Source organism: Tachyglossus aculeatus, chromosome X1 (genome assembly GCF_015852505.1).
Source record: "Tachyglossus aculeatus isolate mTacAcu1 chromosome X1, mTacAcu1.pri, whole genome shotgun sequence".
Classification (NCBI taxonomy): domain Eukaryota; kingdom Metazoa; phylum Chordata; class Mammalia; order Monotremata; family Tachyglossidae; genus Tachyglossus; species Tachyglossus aculeatus.
Genome location: NC_052101.1, coordinates 126,590,596 through 126,614,591, shown reverse-complemented (window position 1 = coordinate 126,614,591; position 23,996 = coordinate 126,590,596). Strand labels below are relative to the sequence as shown.

At 49.6% G+C, this 23,996-nt stretch overlaps 1 protein-coding gene and 1 non-coding gene across 8 annotated transcripts in view; one reads left to right on the top strand and one right to left on the bottom strand.

The window, feature by feature from the left end:
• Window positions 1-23,996, bottom strand: part of LOC119919706 (E3 SUMO-protein ligase PIAS3-like) — a 545,060-nt gene that overhangs the window by 6,286 nt on the left and 514,778 nt on the right. Inside the window, exons 1-4 of one of the 7 annotated variants that reach the window (XM_038740324.1) lie at window positions 3,370-3,450; window positions 2,372-2,428; window positions 1,372-1,428; window positions 248-440 (exon numbers count right to left, since the gene is read on the bottom strand). The exons of 1 other annotated variant lie outside the window; for it this stretch is intronic. In XM_038740324.1, the coding sequence (XP_038596252.1) occupies window positions 248-404 (157 nt within the window). In that variant the 5' untranslated portion in view covers window positions 405-440; window positions 1,372-1,428; window positions 2,372-2,428; window positions 3,370-3,450. Of the gene's footprint in view, window positions 1-247; window positions 441-1,371; window positions 1,429-2,371; window positions 2,485-3,369; window positions 3,451-23,996 lie in introns of those variants that run through there. 5 more of the 7 variants (XM_038740327.1, XM_038740326.1, XM_038740325.1 and 2 more) reach the window with 5 other exon arrangements.
• On the top strand, window positions 4,725-4,862 carry LOC119920492. The gene has a single exon (XR_005448234.1). It is a non-coding gene; the product is annotated as a small nucleolar RNA SNORA7 (small nucleolar RNA).

Below are 23,996 nucleotides of genomic sequence, written 5' to 3'. Positions count from 1 at the left end.
CCCATCCCAGTGGTAAGGCCTTTTGGGGAGGGAACGGGAGGCCGAATGCAGGCCTGTTAGAGTCTGGGAGGTGTGGGGGTAAACTGAGGCACGGCAAGCCCCAAAAGCTTGGGAGATCCCAAGGAGTTGGGGAAAGAGGCCCGGTCAAAGTTCCAGGGGGATGAACGGCAGGTGGGCGGCCCGGGCCCCCTGGAAGGGAAGGAGAGGGAAGGGGAAAGGGCAGGGGGCAAGGGGACCGCGGCCTCACCTAATCTGGTGGGTTTGATGAACTCGGCGCACACCGGGAAGAAGATGAGGTCCTTCATGGTGACGAGGGGCGGTCCGGCAGGGGTCTCGCTCTCCTCTGGATTCATGCTTGCGAATGGGGGCTGTCTGGCGCGGATCTTGCTCTTCTCGGGATTCATCCTTGAGAATGGGGTCACCTTCACCTTCCGCTAGGGCTGTGGGAGCGGCAGTGGCAGCAAGAGTGGTGGAAGGGCCGAGTGGGAGTCAAGGGATCCCGGGGCGGGAGGGGCGGTGGGGCCTTGGCCCGGTTCCCCCCACCTCTCCGGGTCCCCCAAGCCCCGAGTCTGCGGGATGATCCCGCGGGGCTCGGCCCCTTTGGAGACCTCAGGTTTCTTTCGGGAAACCACGAGGCCGGACGGGTGAGGGTGGGGGGACGGGAGGGAGAGAGGGCGGGGGGCCCGGGAAGACACCTGGCTCTCCCTTCAACAAACCCCCTCCCCCCCACCGCTCCCGGCCCGGCCTCGGGGCATCTCTGGGGCTCCTGCCCAGGAAGAAGAAAGACAACTGGGTTGGGGAAGGCCCCGAGGGAAGGCGAGGGGGGCAGGTGGAGGGCATCTCGGGGGATCCCAGCTCCACCAACTGTCAGCTGTGTGACTTTGGGCAAGTCACTTCACTTCTCAGTGCCTCAGTTCCCTCATCTGTAAAATGGGGGTTAGGACTGAGCCCCCTCCTTCCTCTCCCCCTCCTCCCCATCCCCCGCCTTACCTCCTTCCCCTCCCCACAGCACCTGTATATGTGTGTGTACGTATTTATTACTCTATTTATTTTACTTGTACATACTTATTCTATTTATTTTGTTAATATATGTTGTTTTGTTGCCTGTCTCCCCCTAATAGACTGGGAGCCCGCTGCTGGATAGGGGCCGTCTCTATATGTTGCCGACTTCCCAAGCGCTTAGTACAGTGTTCTGCACACAGTAAGCGTTCAATACGATTGAAAGAATGAAAATGAGTGACTGCGAGGCCCTCCCCCCACCCTCCGTGGGACAACCTGATCACCCTGGAACCTTCCCGGCGCTTACAACAGCGCTTTACACCTAGTAAGCGCTTAACAAATACCATCATGTTGATTATTTCGGCAACTTACGTTAGAGAAAGCGTGGGAGCTCCGGAGAAGGAAGGCCGTCGTCCGTTCTCCTCAGCGCTGAGGCAGAGAGAGTGAGGGCGGGCTTCGGGCGTCTCGACCGTTGACGGCCGTTACGTCACACCACGTGACCGCGGGGCGGGAAGGCGCGGCTCTCCTCGGGCCCCGCCCCCGAGGGCACCGATTGGCCGACGATCCCAACCCGCCGGCGCCCGGCCAATCCGCGCGGGGCCTGGGGGGCGGGGGGGGGGGGGGCCCGAGGGGCCCCGCTGTTGCCGGGGCAGCCCACGATTTCGCCTAGTGAGTTTGCGCCAACTGTCACGTGGCGGTAGGGAAGGCCGCGCTGCCCTCTCGGGCGTCTCCTCCAGGGGGAGCTATTTGCGAGGGGTCTCAATCAATGGGAGCTCAGCCAATCCCTGGCGAGGAATGGGTCGGGGGGCGGGTCTGCTTCCCCCTTCTGCCCCACCCCTCCCCCCTCCCCCTCTCCCTCCTTTTTTGCCAACTCATGGGGCCAAGGCCAGGAACAAAATGGAGGCGGGTGGGTGACGGCCATTATAAAGTTGCCTGTGCGACTTTAGGGCTGGGGAGCCCCATACCTGTCCCAGAAACTTTGGGGGTAACAGGCTGGTGGACGGTCCCCATGGTGGGCGTGTGTATGAGTGTCTTTGTGTATGTGGGCAGAAAGAGGAAGATGTATTGAAGATGGACCCCGTGAAGCCCCCAAGCAGACACGAACACGCAGAAAAACCCCTGATGATAACACCCTGGGCACCAATGGCGGGACGGTTCTAATCCCGGCTCCCCCACGTCTGCTGTGTGACCTTGGGCAAGTCACTTAACTTCTCAGTGCCTCAGTTCCCTCATCTGTAGAATGGGGATTAGGACTGTGAGCCCCCCGTGGGACAACCTGATCACCCTGTAACATTCTCGGCGCTTAGAACAGCGATTTGCACCTAGTAAGCCCTTAACAAATACAATCACGACTATTATTTCGGCGACTTACGTTAGAGAAAGCGTTGGAGCTCCGGGGAAGGCCGGCCGTCGTCCGTTCTCCTCAGCGCTGGGGCAGAGAGAGTGCGGGCGGACCTCGGGCGTCTCGACCGTTGACGGCCGTTACGTCACGCCACGTGACCGCGGGGCGGGAAGGCGCGGCTCTCCTCGGGCCCCGCCCCCGAGGGCACCGATTGGCCGACGATCCCAACCCGCCGGCGCCCGGCCAATCCGCGCGGGGCCTGGGGGGTGGGGGGCGGGGCCCGAGGGGCCCCGCTGTTGCCGGGGCAGCCCACGATTTCGCCTAGTGAGTTTGCGCCAACTGTCACGTGGCGGTAGGGAAGGCCGCGCTGCCCTCTCGGGCGTCTCCTCCAGGGGGAGCTATTTGCGAGGGGTCTCAATCAATGGGAGCTCAGCCAATCCCTGGCGAGGAATGGGTCGGGGGGCGGGTCTGCTTCCCCCTTCTGCCCCACCCCTCCCCCTCTCCCTCTCCCTCCTTTTTTGCCAACTCATGGGGCCAAGGCCAGGAACAAAATGGAGGCGGGTGGGTGACGGCCATTATAAAGTTGCCCGTGCGACCTTAGTGCTGGGGAGCCCCATACCTGTCCCAGAAACTTTGGGGGTAACAGGCTGGTGGACGGTCCCCATGGTGGGCGTGTGTATGAGTGTCTTTGTGTATGTGGGCAGAAAGAGGAAGATGTATTGAAGATGGACCCCGTGAAGCCCCCAAGCAGACACGAACACGCAGAAAAACCCCTGATGATAACACCCTGGGCACCAATGGCGGGACGGTTCTAATCCCGGCTCCCCCACATGTCTGCTGTGTGACCTTGGGCAAGTCACTTAACTTCTCAGTGCCTCAGTTCCCTCATCTGTAGAATGGGGATTAGGACTGTGAGCCCCCCGTGGGACAACCTGATCACCCTGTAACATCCCCGGCGCTTAGAACAGTGCTTCGCACATTGTAAGCCCTTAACAAATACAATCATGACTATTATTTCGGCGACTTACGTTAGAGAAAGCGTTGGAGCTCCGGGGAAGGAAGGCCGTCGTCCGTTCTCCTCAGCGCTGGGGCAGAGAGAGTGCGGGCGGACCTCGGGCGTCTCGACCGTTGACGGCCGTTACGTCACGCCACGTGACCGCGGGGCGGGAAGGCGCGGCTCTCCTCGGGCCCCGCCCCCGAGGGCACCGATTGGCCGACGATCCCAACGCGCCGGCGCCCGGCCAATCCGCGCGGGGCCTGGGGGGCGGGGGGGGCCGAGGGGCCCCGCTGTTGCCGGGCAGCCCACGATTTCGCCTAGTGAGTCTGCGCCAACTGTCACGTGGTGGTAGGGAAGGCCGCGCTGCCCTATCGGGCGTGTCCTCCAGGGGGAGCTATTTGCGAGGGGGGTCTCAATCAATGGGAGCTCAGCCAATCCCTGGCGAGGAATGGGTCGGGGGGCGGGTCTGCTTCCCCCTTCTGCCCCACCCCTCCCCCTCCCCCTCTCCCTCCTTTTTCGCCAACTCATGGGGCCAAGGCCAGGAACAAAATGGAGGCGGGCGGGTGACGGCCATTATAAAGTTGCCCTTGTGACCTTAGTGCTGGGGCGGCCTATACCTGTCCCAGAAACTTTGGGGGTAACAGGCTGGTGGACGGTCCCCATGGTGGGCGTGTGCATGAGTGTCTTTGTGTATGTGGGCAGAAAGAGGAAGATGTATTGAAGATGGACCCCGTGAAGCCCCCAAGCAGACATGAACACGCAGAAAAGCCCCTGATGATAACACCCGGGGCACCAATGGCGGGACGGTCCTGATTGCGGGGAGGCGTCCCTCCCACACACACACCCCCCATCCTCCTGCCTGAAAACTGACCCTCTGCAGGGAGCTGGGGACTCAATCCATCAATCCATGCTATTTATTGAGCTCTTACTGTGTGCAAAGCAATGTATTAAGCACTTGGGAGAGTACAGTATAACAACTGTGAGTCCCATGTGGGACAAGGACTGTGTCCAAACTGATTAACTTGTATCTACCCCAGCTCTTTCAGTGGGAAGAGCCCGGGCTTTGGAGTCAGAGGTCATGGGTTTGAATCCCGGCTCCACCACAAGTCTGCTGTGTGACCTTGGGCAAGTCACTTAACTTCTCTGAGCCTCAGTTACCTCATCTGTAAAAATGGGGATTAAGACTGTGAGCCCCACATGGGACAACTTGATCACACGGTATCCCCCCCCCAGCGCTTAGAACAGTGCTTTGCACATAGTAAGCGCTTAACAAATGCCATCATCATCACTTAGAATAGTGTTTGACACATAGTAAGCACATAGGAAATATAATAATAATAATAATTAGGAGAATGAGCTTATATTGCACAAGGGAAGGTAGACATTGACCTCTCAGGGTCGCACCTGGAGAGATTCCAGTACTCTACCAGTCTCGACTATGGGAGGGAGAGTCAAGCAGAGTCCTGTCCATTCCATTCCTAGCATGGCCAGTGGCTAGCCAGTGGAAAGCAATCTGCTACAAGTCAAAACTCACCCGCGCTGGGCAGCACAGCGAGAGTCGAGGGCAGAGACTCAGGTTTACTGCGCGGAAGGAAGCAATGGTAAACGGCTTCTGTATTTTTACCAAGAAAACTCTCTGGTTACACTACCAGAACGATTGCAGATGGCGGTGGGCCGTTCTGGGAGAGATGTGTCCATGGTGTTGCTATGGGTCAGAGATGACTCGACGGCACAAGACGACGACGAGATAGACATTAATATAAATAAATCATCAATCAATCAATCAGTCAATCGTATTTATTGAGCGCTTACTGTGTGCAGAGCACAGTACTAAGCGCTTGGGAAGTACAAGCTGGCAACATATGGAGACAGTCCCTACCCAACAGTGGGCTCACAGTCTAGAAGGGGGAGACAGAACAAAACCAAACATACTAACAAAATAAAAGAAATAGAATAGATAGGTACAAGTATCAATGAATCAATCGTATTTATTGAGCGCTTCTCGTGTGCTTGTACTAAGTGCTTGCGAGAGTACAATGCAACGGAGTTGGTAGACACACTCCCTACACAAACCATCTCTCCTGTGGTTTTAGGGGACCCTCCCACAATAACCCGAGGGAAAACCCAGAGTAATTAAGCAGTGTTGCTTAGTATTCATTCAATTGCATTTATTGAGCGCTTACTAGCACTTAGTAGCAAGTAGTAGCAAGAGCTTGGGCTTGGGAGTCAGAGGATGTGGGTTTTAATCCTGGCTCCACCACTTGTCTGCTGTGTGACCTTGGGCAAGGCACTTAACTTCTCTGTGTCGCAGTTACCTCATCTGTAAAATGGGAATTAAGACTGTGAGCCCCATGTGGGTCATCCTGATTAGCTGGTATCTACCCCAGCGCTTAGTGCTTGGCACCTAGTAAGTGCTTAACAAATACCATAATTATTAATTATTATATAAGTATACATATAAATTTATAATATATACATATAATAGTATTTGTCAAGCACTTACCAATAGCCTTTTAATAAATTTATTACAGATGGACAGAAGATTGAAATAGTTGACAATTCTTTTCTCCTGGGATCGCTAATCAGTAATAAAGGAACTAGCAATAATAATAATAATGATGGTATTTGTTAAGCACTTACTATGTTCAAGGCACAGTTCTAAGCACTGGGATTGATACAAGGTTGTCCCATGTGGGGCTCACAGTCTTAATCCCCATTTTACAGACGAGGTAATGGAGGCACGGAGAAGTTAAGTGACTTGCCCAAAGTCGTACAGCTGGTAAGGGGTAGAGCCGGGATCAGAACCCAAGACTGCCAAGCCCGGCCTCTTTCCACTAAGCCATGCTGCTTCTCTTAGTCTAGTAGTCAGGAGCTCCTCTCAGGACTGCACCTGGAGAGTTTCTAGTACTGTACCATGTCTCGACTATGGGAGGGAGAGTCAAGCAGAGGCCTGTCCATTCCATTCCTACTTGGGCAGTGGCTAGCGAGTGGAAGGCAATCTGCTACAGGTCAAAACTCATCTGTGCTGAGCAGTAGCGGCATGGGAGAGAGTTGAGGGCAGAGACTCAGGTTTACTGCGTGGAAGGAGGCAATGGTAAACCACTTCTGGATTTTTACTGAGAAAACTCTATTGATTACCAAAACCATTGCAGATGTAGGTGGGGCATTCTGGGAGAGGTGTCCTTGGAGTCGCTATGGGTCAGAGACGATTTGATGCCATAAAACAAGACAAGTAGTCAAGAAAAAGCGGAAGATTAATGTTAGGAAGATTTGCTATGAAGATCCTGGAAAAAGTCATGAAATGCGCTGATGTAACAATACCGCAGAAATGCAAATAGTCGATTTTATGGTGTTTCCGGTGACAATGTATGGATCCGAAAGCTGGACAGTGAACAAACAGGATATAAAGAGCATCAGTTCTTTTGAAATGTGGTGTTGGAGAAAGCTTCTGTGAATACCATGAACTGCCCGAAAAACGAGCAAATGGGTTTGGGAGCAAATGAAGCCAAAGTGGTCTTTTAGACTGTGAGCCCACTGTTGGGTAGGGACTGTCTCTATGTGATGCCAATTTGTACTTCCCAAGCGCTTAGTACAGTGCTCTGCACATAGTAAGCGCTCAATAAATACGATTGATTGATTGATTGATTGGTCTTTGGAAGGCCGAATGCCTTAGATTAGCATATTTTGGACAAATCATCAAGAGGACTAATTAATAATAATAATAATAATAATAAGAATAACGGTCTTTGTGAAGCACTTAGTATGTGCCAAACACTGTTCTAAACACTGGGGTAGATACAAGGTAGAGGTTGTCCCACGTGGGGCTCGCAGTCTTAATCCCCATTTTACAGATGAGGTAACCGAAGCCCAGAGAAGTTAAGTGGTTTGCCCAAGGTCACACAGCAGACAAATGGCAGAGCCGGGATTAGAACCCATGGCATCTGACTCCCAAACCTGTGCTCTTTCCACTAAGCCACGTTGCTTCTCTAATTCTATGGAGAAGACACTAATGCTAGGAAAAGTCCAGGGAAAATGTAGATGAGGCAGACCAGCAGCTAGATGGATAGAAACCATAATAACCATAATGGAACCATTAGCAAGGTTACGGATTATGACGGAAGACAGGACGTTCTGGAGAAAATATATCCATAGAGTCGCTATGAATCAGAAACGACTCGATGGCACTTGATAATAATACTATGTGCTGGGCACCGTATTAAGCGCTGGGGTGGATATGAGCAAATTGAGTTGGACACAGTCCCTGGCCCACATAGGGCTCACAGTCTCAATCACCATTTTACATATGAGGTAACTGAGGCACAGAGACCGGAAGTGACTTACCCAAGGCCACATGGCAGAGAAGTGGCGGAGCCAGGGTTAGATAATTCATCCTCTGAGTGGATGGGACCTACAAGGTGTGAATGTTAAGTGTGCCTGCAAAGCCAAGGCAGTGGGTGGACAAAAGTGGAGGCTAAACCAGCTTCCCTTACCTATTCCCTGGAGATTTTGCTTGTTCCTACTCTTATATTTGGCCCATGGGCCCTTCTCCAGCATGGCTGCCTTGTGACACATTCCTTGTCAGGGATTTTTTTTAATGGCATCTGCTAAGTGCTTACTATGCGTCAGGCACTGTTCTGAGCACTGGGGTAGATAAAAGGTGTGTCCCCATGTCCCTCATGGGGCTCACAGTATTGATTAATCTGCTGCAGATTGAGATTTCTAGACTGTGAGCCCACTGGTGGGTAGGGACCGTCTCTATATGTTGCCAACTGGTACTTCCCAGGCGTTTAGTACAGTGCTCTGCACACAGTAAGCGCTCAATAAATACTATTGAATGAAATGAATGAATGAGATTCTCATCTAAGAACTCCCTCGTGGGAGAGGGCTGAGGAGACATAATTCTTTCATCCTTTCAGTCACACAACAGTTTGCGACTGTACCTGGCTCCCGCTGACCTGGGCTTGGGGGCTTTTTCCACCAAGGTGGGTAGGGTTTCATTCTCTCAAAAGAATGAGACTTTGCCCTCCAGAGCAATTGGGGCTTTGTTCTCAGTCCCACTCATCCTGGTCTCTCCCTCCTCCTCCCCCTCTGCCCCTCGTTCTCTCCCTTCTTTCCCCGTTGCTGTTTGAGGTTGTTGGCTAGGGGCCCCTGTTAGAACAGTATTGAATTTGCTTCAAATTTTATGGAATGTTTGTAGAAGGTAGTTTTCCTCTCACCCCATTGTTGTCAAGAAATTCTCACCAATTAATTGAATGCAAAACGTTCCAGAAATGCCGGTGCTGATAGGGGATGAGGGCTGGCAGGGGTCGAACTTTAAAGAGCTGACAAGTCTGAATAAGAATGATAATGGTGATATTTGTTAAGGGCTTGCCATGTGCCAAGCACTATACTAAGAGCTGAGGTAGATACCAGAAAATCTAATTGGATTGATTCCCCATTCCACATTGGGCACACAATCTAGTCGAGGGTTGGAGAACAGGCATTCAATCACCATATTTTCAAATGAGAAAACTCAGAAACAGGGAAGTCAGGTGATTTGCCCAAGGTCACACAGAGCAGACCTGTTGGGGATGCGGGAAGAGAACCCAGGTCTCCTGACTCCCAAGCCTGGGCTCTTTCCACCTGGCCCAGGTAACAGTTAGCAATCATTTCAATTCAATTCAATTCAATCGTATTTATTGAGCATTTTCTGTTGGCAAAGCACTGTACTAAGCACTTTGGAGAGTACAAGATAGCAATAAACAGACACATTCCCTGCCCGCAATAAGCTTCTAGTCTAGAAGGGGAGACGGACATTAGAATAACCTAACAGTGCTGTGGGGCTGGGGCGGGGGATGAATAAAGGGAGCAAGTCAGGGTGACACAGAAGGGAATGGGAGAAGAGGAAAGGAGGGCATAGTCAGGGAAGGCCTCTTGGAGGAGATGTGCTTTTAATATGGCTTCAAAGGCAGGGAGAATAAGGGGGGATATGAGGAGGAAGGGCGTTCCAGGTCAGAGGCAGGACGTGGACAAGAGATCGGCTATGAGATAGATGAAATCGAGATACAGTGAGGAGGTTAGCATTAGAGGAGCAAAGTGTGAGGGCTGGGTTGTAGTAGGAGAGGAGCGAGGTGAGGTGGGAAGGGGCAAGGGGCTTTAAAGCCAATGGTGAGGAGTTTTTGTTTGATACGGAGGTGGATGGGCAACCACTAAAGGTTCTTAAGGAGTGAGGAAACATTACTGTAGGAAAATGATCTGGGCAGCAGAGTGAATTGTAGGAGAATGATACGGGCAGCAGAGTGAATTGTAGGAGCATCATCTGGGCAGCAGAGCAAATTATGTACTGGAATGAGAAGAGACTGGAGGCAAGAAGGTCCGCAAGGAGGCTGATACGGTAATCAAGGTAGAATAGGATACTTGCTTGGATTAACTTGGTAGCAGTTTGGATGGAGAAGAAGGGGGCAGATTTTAGTGCTGTTGTGAAAGTGGAACCAACAGGATTTAGTGATGGACTGAATATGGGGGTTGAATGAGAGAGAGAAGTCAAGGATAACGCCAAGGTTATGAGCTTGTGAGACAGGATGGTGGTGTCGTCTACGGTGATGGGAAAGTCAGGGAAAGGACAGGGTTTGGGTGGAAAGAGGAGAGGTTCTGTCTTAGAGAGTTTAAATTTGATCCAAGTAGAGATGTCTTGAAGGCAGAAGGAAATGCGAGACTGCAGAGAGGGAGAGAGATCAGGGCTGCAGAGGTAGATTTGGATATCTTCCTCATTGAAGTGGTAATTGAAGCCATGTGAGCGAATGAGTTCTCCAAGGAAGTGGGTGTAGGTGGAGAATAGAAGGGGACCCAGAATCGAACCTTGAAGAACACCACCCGCCCCAGTTAGGAGGTGGGAGGCAGAAGAGGAGCCCTCCCAAGAGACTGACAATTAGTGGCCAGAGAGATAGGAGGAGAACCAGGAGAGGACGGTGTCAGTGAAGCCCAGGTTGAATAAGTTTTTCCAAGAGAAGGGGCTGGTCGGCAGTGTCCAAGGAAGCTAAGGGGTGGGGGAGGATTAGGGGGGAGTAAAGGACATTGGATTTGGCAAGAAGGAGATGATTGGTGACCTTTAAGAGGGTGATTTCTGTGGAGTGAAGGGGACTGAAGCCAGATTGGAGGGGATGAAGGAAATAACGGGAGGAGAGGAACTTGAGACAGCAGCGGTGGACAACTCACTCAAGGAGTTTGGAGAGGAAATCTGGGAAGGAGGCGTGGCCTCAAGGGCGGGTTTTTTTTTTTTAGGATGGGGGCAATATGAGCATGTATGAAAGCAGTGGGGAAGAAGACACTGGAGGGCGAACAGTTGAAAATGGCTGTTAGGGAGGGAAGAAGGTAGGGGGCAAGTGTTTTGATAAGGTGCGAAGGAATAAGGTGCAAAGGTGCTCTTTGCTAATGAGCCTGATAATTAATGGGAATTTCACTATAAACATATTAAGGCCATCTCTCTCCAGGCAAGGTGGAATGATGTTCAGAATCATTTTCTGCTGAGTGCCACCCCAGGGACTGGCCATGGATTTCTTATCAGCCCCAACAAAATCTGGTTCTTATCTCCTGACAAACTGGGAACCTGGCCGTATTTTTTCTCTGGAAGAGGGGCAGTTAGAGCTTACGAAACTCAAACGGTAAACTCTAGACTGTAAGCTCCTTCTGAGCCGGGAATGGGTCTACCGACTCTGTTAGATTGTCCTCTCCCCAGCGCTTGGCACAGTTCTCTGCACACAGTAAGCGCTCAAGTAATACCACTGATTGATTGATTTTCTCCCATGAGACTGTTGACAAATCCAATGGTGCTGTCCAAAATCCACCCTTCAACTCGGCTCCTCTGGTAAAACTGTTTGTACTGTGATCATTTCTCCAGGGCCTTTGTTTTGTCAAAGTCTCTGCTGTCTGCTGTATACTTCACCCTGCTGCCCGGATTATCTTTGTACAGGAACGCTCTGGGCATATCACTCCCCTCCTCAAAAATCTCCAGTGGTTGCCTGTCAACCTACGATTCAAGCAAAAACTCCTCACTCTCGGCTTCAAGTCTCTCTATCACCTGCCCCCTCCTACCTCACCCCCCTTCTCTCCTTCTCCAGCCCAGCCCATGCTCCTCTGCCACTAACCTCCTCACTGGGCCTTGTTCTCACCTGCCTCACCATCAACACCTTGCCCACGTCCTTCCTCTTGCCTGGGATGCCCTCCCTCCACACATCCGCCAAGCTAGCTCTCTTCCTCCCTTCAAAGCCCTACTGAGAGCTCACCTCCTCCAAGAGGCCTTCCCAGACTGAGCCCCCTCTTTTCTCTGGTCCTCCCCATCCCCCTGCCCTACCTCCTTCCCCTCCCCACAGCACCTGTGTATATGTTTGTACAGATTTATTACTCTATTTATTTTACTTGTACAAATTTACTATTCTATTTATTTTGTTAATGATGTGCAGAGAAGCAGCGTGGCTCAGTGGAAAGAGCACGGGCTTTGGAGTCAGAGGTCATGGGTTCAAATCCTGATCCACCACATGTCTGCTGTGTAACCTTGGGCAAGTCACTTAACTTCTCTGAGCCTCAGTTACCTCATCTGTAAAATGGGGATTAAGACTGTGAGTCCCACGTGGGACAACTTGATCACCTTCTTTCCCCCCCAGCACTTAGAGCAGTGCTCTGCACATAATAAGTGCTTAACAAATGCCATCATTATTATTTAGTTTTAATTCTATTTGTTCTAATGACTTGACACCTGTCCACATGTTTTATTTTGTTGTCTGTCTCCCACTTCTAGACTGTGAGCCCGTTGTTGGGTAGGGACCGTCTCTGTATGTTGCCAACTTGTACTTCCCAAGTGCTTAGTACAGTGCTCTGGACACAGTAAGTGCTCAATAAATATGATTGAATGAATGAATGAATGAATGAGGAGGAGACAGACAATAATATAAATGAATAAGTTACAGATTTTTACATAAGGGGGATGAATAAAGGGAGTAAGTCAGGGCAATGCGGAAAGGAATGGAGAATAAGGAAAAGAGGGCTTAGGGAAGATCTCTTGGAGGAGATGTGGCTTGGAAGTTGGGGTGAGTAATTGTCAGAAATGAAGCGCTCAATAAATGCGACTGAATGAATGAATGAATATGAAGAGGGTGTCAGTCAGTCATATTTATTGAACAGTTCCTGTGTTCAGAGCAAGACAGAGTACAATATATCAATAGACAGGCACATTCCCTGCCCACAATGAACTTAGCAGTCTAGAAACGAGCTTACAGTCTAGATGGTATTGATGGAAATGTCAGGGGAAGGACAGGGTTTGGGTGGGAAGGTAAGGAGTTCTGTTTTTCATTCATTCATTCATTCAATCAATCGTATTTATTGAGCACTGTGTGCAGAGCACTGTGCTAAGCACTTGGGAAGTACTAATCAGCAGCATATAAAGACGGTCCCTACCCAACAATGGGCTCACAGTCTAGAAGGGGGAGACAGACAACAAAACAAAACAAGTAAACAGGTTTCAATACCACCAGAATAAATAGAATTATAACTATATACACATCATTAATAAAATCAATAGGGTAATAAATATGTACAAATATACACAAGTGCTGTGGAGAGGGGAAGGGGGTAGGCCGCGGGGTGGGGGTGATGGGAAGGGGAGGAGGAGAAGAGGAAAAAGGGGGGGCTCAGTTTGGGAAGGCCTCCTGGAGGAGGTGAGCTCTCAGTAGGGCTTTGAAGGGAGGAAGAGAGCTAGCTTGGCAGATGTGTGGAGGGAGGGCATTCCAGGCTAGGGATAGGACGTGGGCCAGGTGTCGATGGTGGGACTGGTGAAACTGAGGCACAGTGAGGAGGCTAGTGGCAGAGGAGTGGAATGTATGGGCTGGGCTGTAGAAGGAGAGAAGGGAGGTGAGGTAGGAGGGGGCAAGGTGATGGAGAGCTTTGAAGTCGAAATTGAGGAATTTCTGCTTGATTCGAAGGTTGATAGGCAACCAATGGAGATTTTTGAGGAGGGCAGTGGCATGCCCCAAGCGTTTCTGTAGAAAGATAATCCAGGCAGCAGAGTGAAGTATAGACTGAAGCAGGGAGAGACAGGAGGATGGGAGATCAGAAAGGAGGCTAATGCAGTAAACCAGTCAGGATAGAATGAGAGGTTGAACCAGCAAAGTAGTGGTTTGGATGGAGAGGAAAGAGCAGATCTTGGCGATGTTGTGGAGGTGAGACCCACAGTTTTTGTTGATGGATTGGATGTGTGGGGTGAATGAGAGAGCGGGGTCAAGGATCACACCAAGGTTGCAGGCTTGTGAGACAGGAAGGATGGTGGTGCCGTCTACAGTAGGGGAAAGTCAGAGGGAGGACAGGGTTTGGGTGGGAAGATAAGGAGCTCTGTTTTGGACATGTTAAGATTGAGGTAATGGCAGGACATGCAAGTAGCGATGTCTTGAAAACAGGAGGTGCAAAACTGCAGAGAGGAAGAGAGATCAAGTCTGGAGATGTAAATTTGGGAATAATCTCTGTAGAGGTGGTTGTCAAAGCCATGTGAGCAAATAAGTTATCCAAGGGAGGGGGTGTAGATGGAGAAGAGAAGGGCACACAGAACTGAACCTTGAGGGACCCCCACAGTTAAGGGGTGGGAGACAAGGAGGAGCCCACGAAAGTGACTGAGAATGAGCGGCCAGAGAGATAGGAGGAGAACCAGGAGAGGACAGCATCAGTGAAGCCAAGGTTGGATAATGCTCCCAGGAGTAGGGAATGGTCGACAGTGTCGAAGGCATCTAAAAGGTCGAGGAGGATAAGAAGTAGAGGCAACTGGATTTGGCATGAAGGATATCAGCTGTAAACTTTGAGAGCGTGGTTTCATGGAGCAAAGGGGACAGAAGCCATATTGGAGGGGGTCAAGAAGAGAAATAGAGGAGAGGAACTTTAGGCAGCGGGTGTAGCTAACCCACACAAGAAGTTTGTAGGGGAATGGTACGAGAGAGATAGAGTAATAACTGAAGGGAACCGTGGGGTCAAGGGAGCATTTTTTTAAGATAGGAGAGACATTTGCATTTCTGAAAGCGGTGGTGAAAAAGCCGTTATAGAGCAAACAGTTAAAGATAGCAGTTAGAGATGAAAGACGGGAGGGAGCAAGTGTTTTGATAAGGTGCAAAGGGATGGGCAGATGGAATGGGTGGATTTTGGGAGAAGGCAGGAGATCTCCTCTTAAGATACTGCTGGGAAAGATGGGAGAGTTGAAAAAGGAGCAGGAGGAGGAAGACAATGGTGGGGGGCAGGACAGATTTTAATCTCTGTTAAACAGAAATTAAATTATCCCCCTTAGACTGTGAGCCCTGTGTGGGAGTGGGATTTTGTCTGATTTCAATACAATGTATCTACCCCAGTGCTTAGTATAGTCCTTGGCACAAGGTTAGCACTTCACAAATATAACAGTTATTAGGATTATTATTGTAAGATTGTGTCCTCAGGCATGGCTCAAGTCTGAACCGGGGATCAGACTGAAGGGCAACAGCTGCCTCGTATTGTTGATTTTTTTTCTCTTATTCGTTGAGGATTTGCCATTTGGATGTGGTCTCCACAGCAACCAGAGTTCATGAGGGAATCAGAAGAACCCACAGGGGAGAGGGGAAACCTTGTTTGGTTAAACAAAACAGCTCTGGCTTTAGTCTTGATTTTCATAGCAGAGGGAAAAGCACAAGCCATGATAGCAGCAACTTCCCAACGGCAAGCTCAATTGGTGTTGCCGGAATAAAGGTTGCTTCCCACTTGCATCTGCCTAACAGAAATCAATCAATCAATCAATCATATTTACTGTATTAAGCACCTGGGAGAGTACAATATAACAGAGCCCTCAACCTTGGTGTCATCCTTGACTCCTCTCTCTCGTTCACCCCACACATCCAGTCCATCAACAAAACCTGCTGGTCTCACCTCCACAAAATTGCCAAGATCCGCCCTTTCCTCTCCATCCAAACTGCTACCTTGCTGGTTCAATCTCTCATCCTATCCCGACTGGATTACTGCATCAGCCTCCTTTCTGATCTCCCATCCTCCTGTCTCTTCCCACTTCAGTCTGTACTTCACTCTGCTGCCCGGATTATCTTCGTACGGAAATGCTTGTGGCATGTCACTCCCCTCCACAAAAATCTCCAGTGGTTGCCTATCAACCTTTGAATCAAGCAGAAACTCCTCACTTATGGCTTCAAAGCTCTCCATCACCTTGCCCCTTCCTACCTCACCTCCCTTCTCTCCTTCTACAGCCCAGCCCGCACCCTCCACTCCTCTGCCGCTAACCTCCTCACTGTGCCTCATTCTCACCTGTCCCGCCGTCGACCCCTGGCCCACGTCCTACCTCTGGCCTGGAATGCCCTCCCTCCACACATCTGCCAAACTAGCTCTCTTCCTCCCTTCAAAGCCCTACTGAGAGCTCACCTCCTCCAGTAGGCCTTCCCAGACTGAGTCCCCCTTTTCCTCTCTTCCTCCTCCCCTCCCCATCGCCCCCCCCAACTCTGCCCTACCCCCTTCCCCTCCCCACAGCACTTGTGTATATTTGTACATATTCATTACTCTATTTTATTAATGATGTTTATAAAGCTATAGTTATCTTTAGTCTGATGGTATTGACACCTGTCTACTTGTTTTGTTTTGTTGTCTGTCTCCCCCTTCTAGACTGTAAGCCCATTGATGGGTAGGGACCGTCTCTGTATGTTGCCGATTTGTACTTCCCAAGCACTTAGTGCAGTGCTTTGCACACAGTAAGCACTCAATAAATACGATTGAATGAATGATAGACATCAATACAAATAAATTGTCATAGATATGTGTATAAGTGTTGTGGGGCTGAGACGGGGAAGAACAAAGGGAGCAAGTCAGGGTGACGCAGAAGGGAGTGGGAGATGAGGAAAGGTGGGGCTTAGTCTGGGAAGGCCTCTGGGAGGAGATGGGACTTCAATAAGGCTTGAAGGTGGGCGGGAGTCATTATCTGTCAGATTTGAGGAGGGAGGGTGTTCCAGACCAGAGGCAGGACATGGGCTAAGGGGGGGAGTCACATTTCCTGAACGTTTTTGTAGAAAAATGGTTCGAGCAGCAGAGTAAAGTATGGACTGGGGTGGCGAGAGATGGGACGCTGGGAGGTCAGCAAGGAAGCTGATGCAGTAATCCAGGCAGGATAGAATGAGTGATTGCATTACTGTGGTAACAGTTTGGATGGAGAGGAAAGAGTGGATTTCAGAGATGTTGTGAAGGTGGGATCCACAGGATTTGGTGATGGACTGAATATGTGGGTTGAATGACAGAGAGGAGTCAAGGATAATGCCAAGGGTTCTTGACCCAGCTCTACCCCTGGCCTGCTGTGTGACCTCCAAAAGTCACTAAACCTCTCTGGGCCCTTGTTTACTCATCTGCAAAACGGGGAGAAGATCCTGGCTCTCTCTCCCTTATGGAATGTGTGCTCCATGTGCGGCAGGAATTGTGTGCAGTTTCATTATTTTGTATCTGTCCCAGCACTTAGCATGGTGCCTGGCACTAAGCAGCACTTAATAAACACTCTAATTAACTCTGAAGATTCCTCTGGATGCTGAGCAGATTTGGATCAGAAGAGGACTCTTCCATTGGACAACTCTCCCTCAGGCACACTACGATAGGATTTGGGGGCAGGGAGGAATTGAGAGAACAAAGAGAACTAATTGGTTGTCAGCTCCTTGAGGGCAGGGATCATCATCATCATCATCATCATCAATCGTATTTATTGAGCGCTTACTATGTGCAGAGCACTGTACTAAGTGCTTGGGAAAGTACAAATTGGCAACATGTAGAGACAGTCCCTACCCAACAGTGGGCTTACAGTCTAAAAGGGGAAGACAGAGAACAAAACCAAACATACTAACAAAATAAAATAAATAGAATAGATATGTACAAGTAAAATAAATAAATAAATAAATAGAGTAATAAATATGTACAAACATATATACATATATACAGGTGCTGTGGGGAAGGGAAGGAGGTAAGAAGGGGGGGATGGAGGGGGGGCGAGGGGGAGAGGAAGGAAGGGGCTCAGTCTGGGAAGGCTTCATGGAGGAGGTGAGCTCTCAATAGGGCCTTGAAGGGAGGAAGAGAGCTAGCTTGGGGGATGAGCAGAGGGAGGGCATTCCAGGCCCGGGGGATGTCGTGGGCCGGGGGTCGATGGTGGGACAGGCGAGAACGAGGTACGGTGAGGAGATTAGCGGCGGAGGAGCGGAGGGTGCGGGCTGGGCTGGAGAAGGAGAGAAGGGAGGTGAGGTAGGAGGGGGCGAGGTGATGGACAGCCTTGAAGCCCAGGGTGAGGAGTTTCTGCCTGATGTGCAGATTGATTGGTAGCCACTGGAGATTTCTGAGGAGGGGAGTGATATGCCCAGAGTGTTTCTGGACAAAGATAATCTGGGCAGCAGCATGAAGTATGGATTGGAGTGGAGAGAGACATGAGGATGGGAGATCAGAGAGAAGGCTGATGCAGTAGTCCAGACGACACAGGATGAGAGCTTGAATGAGCAGGGTAGCGGTATGGATGGAGAGGAAAGGTCAGATCTTGGCAATGTTGCGGAGCTGAGACCGGCAGGTTTTGGTGACGGCTTGGATGTGAGGGGTGAATGAGAGAGCGGAGTCGAGGTCGTGGGTTCTAATCCTGGCCCTGCCACCTATCAGCTGTGTGACTTTGGGCAAGTCACTTAACTTCTCTGTACCTCAGTTATCTCATCTGTAAAATGGGGATGAAGACTGTGAGCCCCACGTGGGACAACCTGATTACCTTGTACCTACCCCAGCGATTAGAACAGAGCTTGGCACATAGTAAGCACTTAACAAATACCATTATTATTATTATTATTATTATTATTATTATTATTATTATTATTACTGTCCCCAGAGCTTAATCCAATACTCTGCATCCAGTAAGCACTTGATAAGTCTGACTGATAATTTATTAATCGGATACTTACATGGAGCAGCGTGGCTCAGTGGAAAGAGCCTGGGCTTTGGAGTCAGAGGTCATGGGTTCAAATCCCGGCTCCACCAACTGTTAGCTAGGTGACTTCAGGCAAGTCACTTAACTTCTCTGTGCCTCATCTGTAAAATGGGGATTAAAACTGTGAGCCCCCGGTGGGAAAATCTGATCACCTTGTAACCTCTCCAGCGCTTAGAACAGTGCTTTGCACATAGTAAGCACTTAACAAATACCATCATTATTATTATTATTATTATAGTCAACACCCCAGCCTCAGACCCTCCAAGACCCTCTTTTCAACATTTTCTTCTCCCACCATCTCGTGGCTTATAGTTTGATTCCTGACCTCTGCTTCCCATTCTTCTGGTTCTTCCCATCCACCGATCTCTCTCCTTTCCTGCATACTCCTCTCTCTGAGACTGACAGCTTGATTCCCCACCCCAGTTATCATGACAACCTCCACTTCACCCTTGGCTTTCCCCACTTTGCTTATTAAACTTCCTCCTCGGCTGGTTCCAGTGGCCTATTTCTCCAACTTCGGCCCTTATTTTATCCGATGCAGGTGACCTGAAGGTCACACACACCGCCCAGCTGGAACTCCCAGGGGCAGGCCCAATGTTGGAGGAAATAACCTGCCAAATGACTTCTGAAGCTGCATCGCAAATGCTGGCTCATCGGTATTCAAAGCCACTACTGGAGCAGGAAGAAGAATGGGATAAAAACATGACAAGACGGCAAGATAAAAGAAAGCACCAAGGAGAAAATCATGTTGTTTCTTAAGTGGTCTGAGAGCTGGAGGAAGGAGGGGATAATATGACTCACAGCTCTTAGCTTGTGATCTAGGCAAGGAGCAGGCGTTGGGCGATTGGTTGTTCTTCATGGGCTTCAATTTAAGATGAACAACGATTCAGAATAATAATAATGGTGATAAGCATGAAATGCATGCTATGTAATAATAATAACTGTGGTATTTATTAAGCGCTTACTATGCGCCTGGCACTGTACTAAGCCCTGGGGTGCACCCGAGCAAATAGGGTTGGACAGAGTCCCTGTCCCACATCTGGCTCACGGTCTTAATCCTCATTTTACAGATGAGGTAACTGAGGCATAGAGAAGTGACATGCCTCAGGTCACATAGCAGACAAGTGGCGGAGCCAGAATTAGAACGCATGACCTTCTTATTCCCAGGCCCGAGCTCTTTCCACTAAGCCATGCTGCTTCCCAAGCACTGTGTTAAGAATGTGTGCTAAGAATGAATTATAACAGCAATAATAACAATAGATGTGATAGTTACTTAAGTGCTCACCATGTGCTGAGCACTGTGATAAACCCTGCGGTGCCTGCAAGATAATCGGGTAAGATCCCAGTCTAAAAGGGAGAGAGAACTGGGATTTTATCCCCATTTTACAGATGATGAAACTGAGACACAGGGAGGTAGAGTGACTTCCCCAAGGTCACCAAGCAGGTCAAGGATGAAGCTGAGATTGGAATTCAGGTCCCCTGACTCCCAATCCCTTGCTCTTTCCATTAGGCGACATTGCCTTCTCCCCCGCAAGCATTTCAAAAATACTGAAAACTTTGACTTTAGCCTGCCCCTTGGTGAACCACGAATGATTGGCCAATTCATCTTTCAAGCCACACAGCCTACTGAGTCTGGGTCGAGAAGACAATTCCATTATCAGAAAATTGGAAAATAGTTTTGATTGAAATATTCCACTTAGAGTTGTTTATATAAGAATGAAAAAGCTTTTGAGATTAAAAAAAACACCCATTTTAGAAACAAAATCAAAATACAGTTTCAAAATAGATGCAATTCGGAAACCTGCGATATCTAGTTTAAATTATCCAATATCTCCTCTCACTATTAGAATAATAATAATTGTGGTGTTTGTTAAGCACTTACTTTGTGCCAACCATCACACAAAGCACTGGGACAGGTACAAGACGGTTTGGTCAAACACAGTCCCTGTCCCAGATGGGACTCCCAAATTCAGGGGGAGGAAGAGCACATGGGAGGAAACTAAGGAAAGAGCACAGGCTTAGAAGTCAGAGGTCGTGGGTTCTAATCCCGGCTCCGCCACTTGTCAGCTGTGTGACTTTGGGCAAGTCACTTAACTTCTCGGTGCCTCAGTTACCTCATCTGTAAAATGGGATTGAGACTGTGAGCCCCACATGGGACAACCTGATTATCCTGTATCTACCCCAGTGCTTAGAACAATGCTCTGCACACAGTAAGCACTTAACAAATACCAACATTATTAAAACAGTAATAATAAGAGTAGTATTGGTTCATTCATTCATTCAGTCATATTTATTGAGTGCTTACTGTGTGCAGAGCACTGTACTAAGCGCTTGGAAGTACAAATTGGCAACATATAGAGATGGTCCCTACCCAACAATGGGCTCATAGTCTGGAAGGGGGGAGACAGACAACAAAACAAAACAAGTAGACAGCTGTCAATACCATCAGGATAAATAGAATTATAGCTATATGCACATTATTAATATAATAGAGTAATAAATATGTATAAATAAAATAAATAGAGTAATAAATATATACAAATATTTACAAGTGCTGTGGGGAAGGGAAGGGAGTAGGGCAGAGGGAGGGAAGGGGGAGGTGGGGAGGGGAGGAGGAGGAGAGGAAAAAGGGGGGTGCTTTGTTAAGCACTTACTACATGTCAAGCACTATTCTAAGTGTTGGAGTAGATACAAGTTGATCAGGTTGGACACAGTCCCTGTCCCAAACAGGGCTCCCCATCCTAAACCCCATTTTACAGATGAGGTAACTGAGGCCCAGATAAGTGAAGTGACTTGCCCAAGGTCGCACAGAAGACAAGTGACAGAGCTGGGATTAGAACCCAGGTCCCCTAACTCATCATCATCATCATCAATCGTATTTATTGAGCACTTACTGTGTGCAGAGCACTGTACTAAGTGCTTGTGAAGTACAAGTTGGCAACATATAGAGACAGTCCCTACCCAACAGTGGGCTCACAGTCTAAAAGGGGGAGACAGAGAACAAAACCAAACATATTAACAAAATAAAATAAATGCAATAGATATGTACAAGTAAAAAAATAAATAAATAAACAGAGTAATATATATATGTACAAACATATATACATATATACAGGTGCTGTGGGGAAGGGAAGGAGGTAAGACGGGGGGAATGGAGAGGGGGACGAGGAAGGAGGGGGCTCAGTCTGGGAAGGCCTCCTGGAGGAGGTGAGCTCTCAGTAGGGCTTTGTAGGGAGGAGGAGAGCTAGCTTGGCAGATGTGCGGAGGGAGGGCATTCCAGGTCAGGAGGAGGATGTGGGTCGGGGGTCGATGGTGGGACAGGTGAGAAAGAGGCACGGTGAGGAGATTAGCAGCAGAGGAGCGGAGGGTGCAGGCTGGGCTGTAGAAGGAGAGAAGGGAGGTGAGGTAGCAGGGGGCAAGGTGATGGAGAGCCTTGAAGCCGAGGGTGAGGAGTTTCTGCATGATTAGTAGGTTGATTGGTAGCCACTGGAGATTTTTGAGGAGGGGAGTAACATGCCCAGAGCGTTTCTGTACAAAGACAATCTGGGCAGCAGCGTGAAGTATGGATTGAAGTAGGGAGAGACAGGAGGATGGGAGATCGGAGAGGTGGCTGATACAGTAATCCAGATGAGATAGGATGAGAGCTTGAACAAGCAGGGTGGCGGTTTGGATGGAGAGGAAAGGGCAGAACTTGGCAATGTTGCGGAGGTGAGACTGGCAATTTTTGGTGACGGCTTGGATGCGAGGGGTGAACGAGAGAGCAGAGTCGAGGATGACACCAAGGTTGTGGGCTTGTGAGACGGGAAGGATGGTAGTGCCGTTAACAGTGATGGGAAAGTCCGGGAGAGGGCAGGGAGAGGGAGGGAAGACAAGGAGTTCAGTCTTGGACATGTTGAGTTTTAGGTGGCAGGCAGACATCCAGATGGAGATGTCCTGAAGGCAGGAGGAGATGCAAGCCTGGAGGGAGGGAGAGAGAGCAGGGGCAGAGATGTAGATTTGGGTGTCATCAGCGTAGAGATGATAGTTGAAGCCATGGGAGCAAATGAGGTCACCAAGGGAGTGAGTGTAAATCGAGAACAGAAGGGGACCAAGAACTGAACCTTGAGGAACCCCTACAGTAAGGGGATGGGAGGGGGAGGAGGAGCCTGCAAAAGAGACTGAGAATGAGCAACTGGAGAGATAAGAGGAGAACCAGGAGAGGACGGAGTCTGTGAAGCCAAGGTTGGATAGCGTGTTGAGGAGAGGTGGGTGGTCCACAGTGTCGAAGACAGCTGAGAGGTCGAGGAGGATTAGGATAGAGTATGAGCCGTTGGATTTGGCAAGCAGGAGGTCATTGGTGACCTTTGAGAGGGCAGTTTCCATGGAATGTAGGGAACAGAAGCCAGATTGGGGGGGGGGGGTCAAGGAGAGAGTTGGTGTTGAGGAATACGAGGCAGTGTGTGCAGACGACTCGTTCAAGGAGTTTGGAAAGGAATGGTAGGAGGGAGATGGGGCAATAACTAGAAGGTGAGGTGGGGTCAAGAGAGGGGTTTTTTAGGATAGAAGAGACATGGGCATGTTTGAAGGCAGAGGGGAAGGAACAAGTGGAGAGTGAGCAGTTGAAAATGGAAGGTAAGAAGGGGAGAAGGGACGGAGCGAGAGATTTCATGAGATGAGAGGGAATGGGGTCAGAAGCACAGGTGGCCGGAGTAGCACTTGAGAGGAGGGAGGAGAGCTCCTCTGAGGATACTGCTGGGAAGGATGGGAGAGTAGCAGAGAGCGTTGAGAGCCAGGGGGTTGGAGAAGGGCGGAGAGTGACTTTGGAGAGGTCAGACCTGATGGATTTAATTTTATTAATGAAGTAGGAGGCCAGATCATTGGGGGTGAGGGAAGGTGAAGGGGGAGGAACCGGGGGCCTGAAAAGGGAGTAGAATGTACGGAAGAGCTGGTGGGGATGATGGGCACGGGTGTCAATAAGGGAGGAGAAATAGTTTTGGCTGGCAGAGGAGAGGGCTGAGTTAAGGCAGGAAAGGATAAACTTGAAGTGAAAGAGGTTGGCATGGTGTTTAGACTTTCGCCAGCAGCGTTTGGCAGCTCGAGCATAAGAGCGAAGGAGGCGGACAGTGGCTGTGATCCAGGGCTGTGGGTTAGTGGTATGAGAGCTGTGAAGGGAAAGGGGAGTGAGCGAGTCTAGCTGAGTAGAAAGGGTAGAGTTGAGAGCAGTAATTAGTCATTCATTCATTCTAGTGTCATTCATTCATTCAATCATATTTACTGAGCGCTTACTGTGTGTAGAGCACTGTACTAAGTGCTTGGGAGAGTACAATGCAATAATAAACAGACACAATCCCTGTCCACAATGAGTTTACAGTCTTGGGGTGTGGGGGCTGGATGAAGAAATTGAATTGCAATGAGGTCATTGGCTTTAATCCCAGGCCCAGCCCCGTAGTTGCTCTAGGAGGGCTGGGTTCATATAAAGTAATTGGCTCTCCTCTCTCTCAGTGGGATCGGGAAGAATGTAGGACATCTCTGCCAACCAACCAGGACCCCTTTGAAAGTCAATGAAGAATTCCTCCTTCTCCATTTAGAGTCATTTAAGATTAATATGGCGATTTTTATCCAGGTTGGCAGAATGGAGCAGCAGACTGTGGAGTTCATATTTCAGCAAGTTAGAATGCAAGTTAAAACTCATTAAAGGGAAAGAAAAA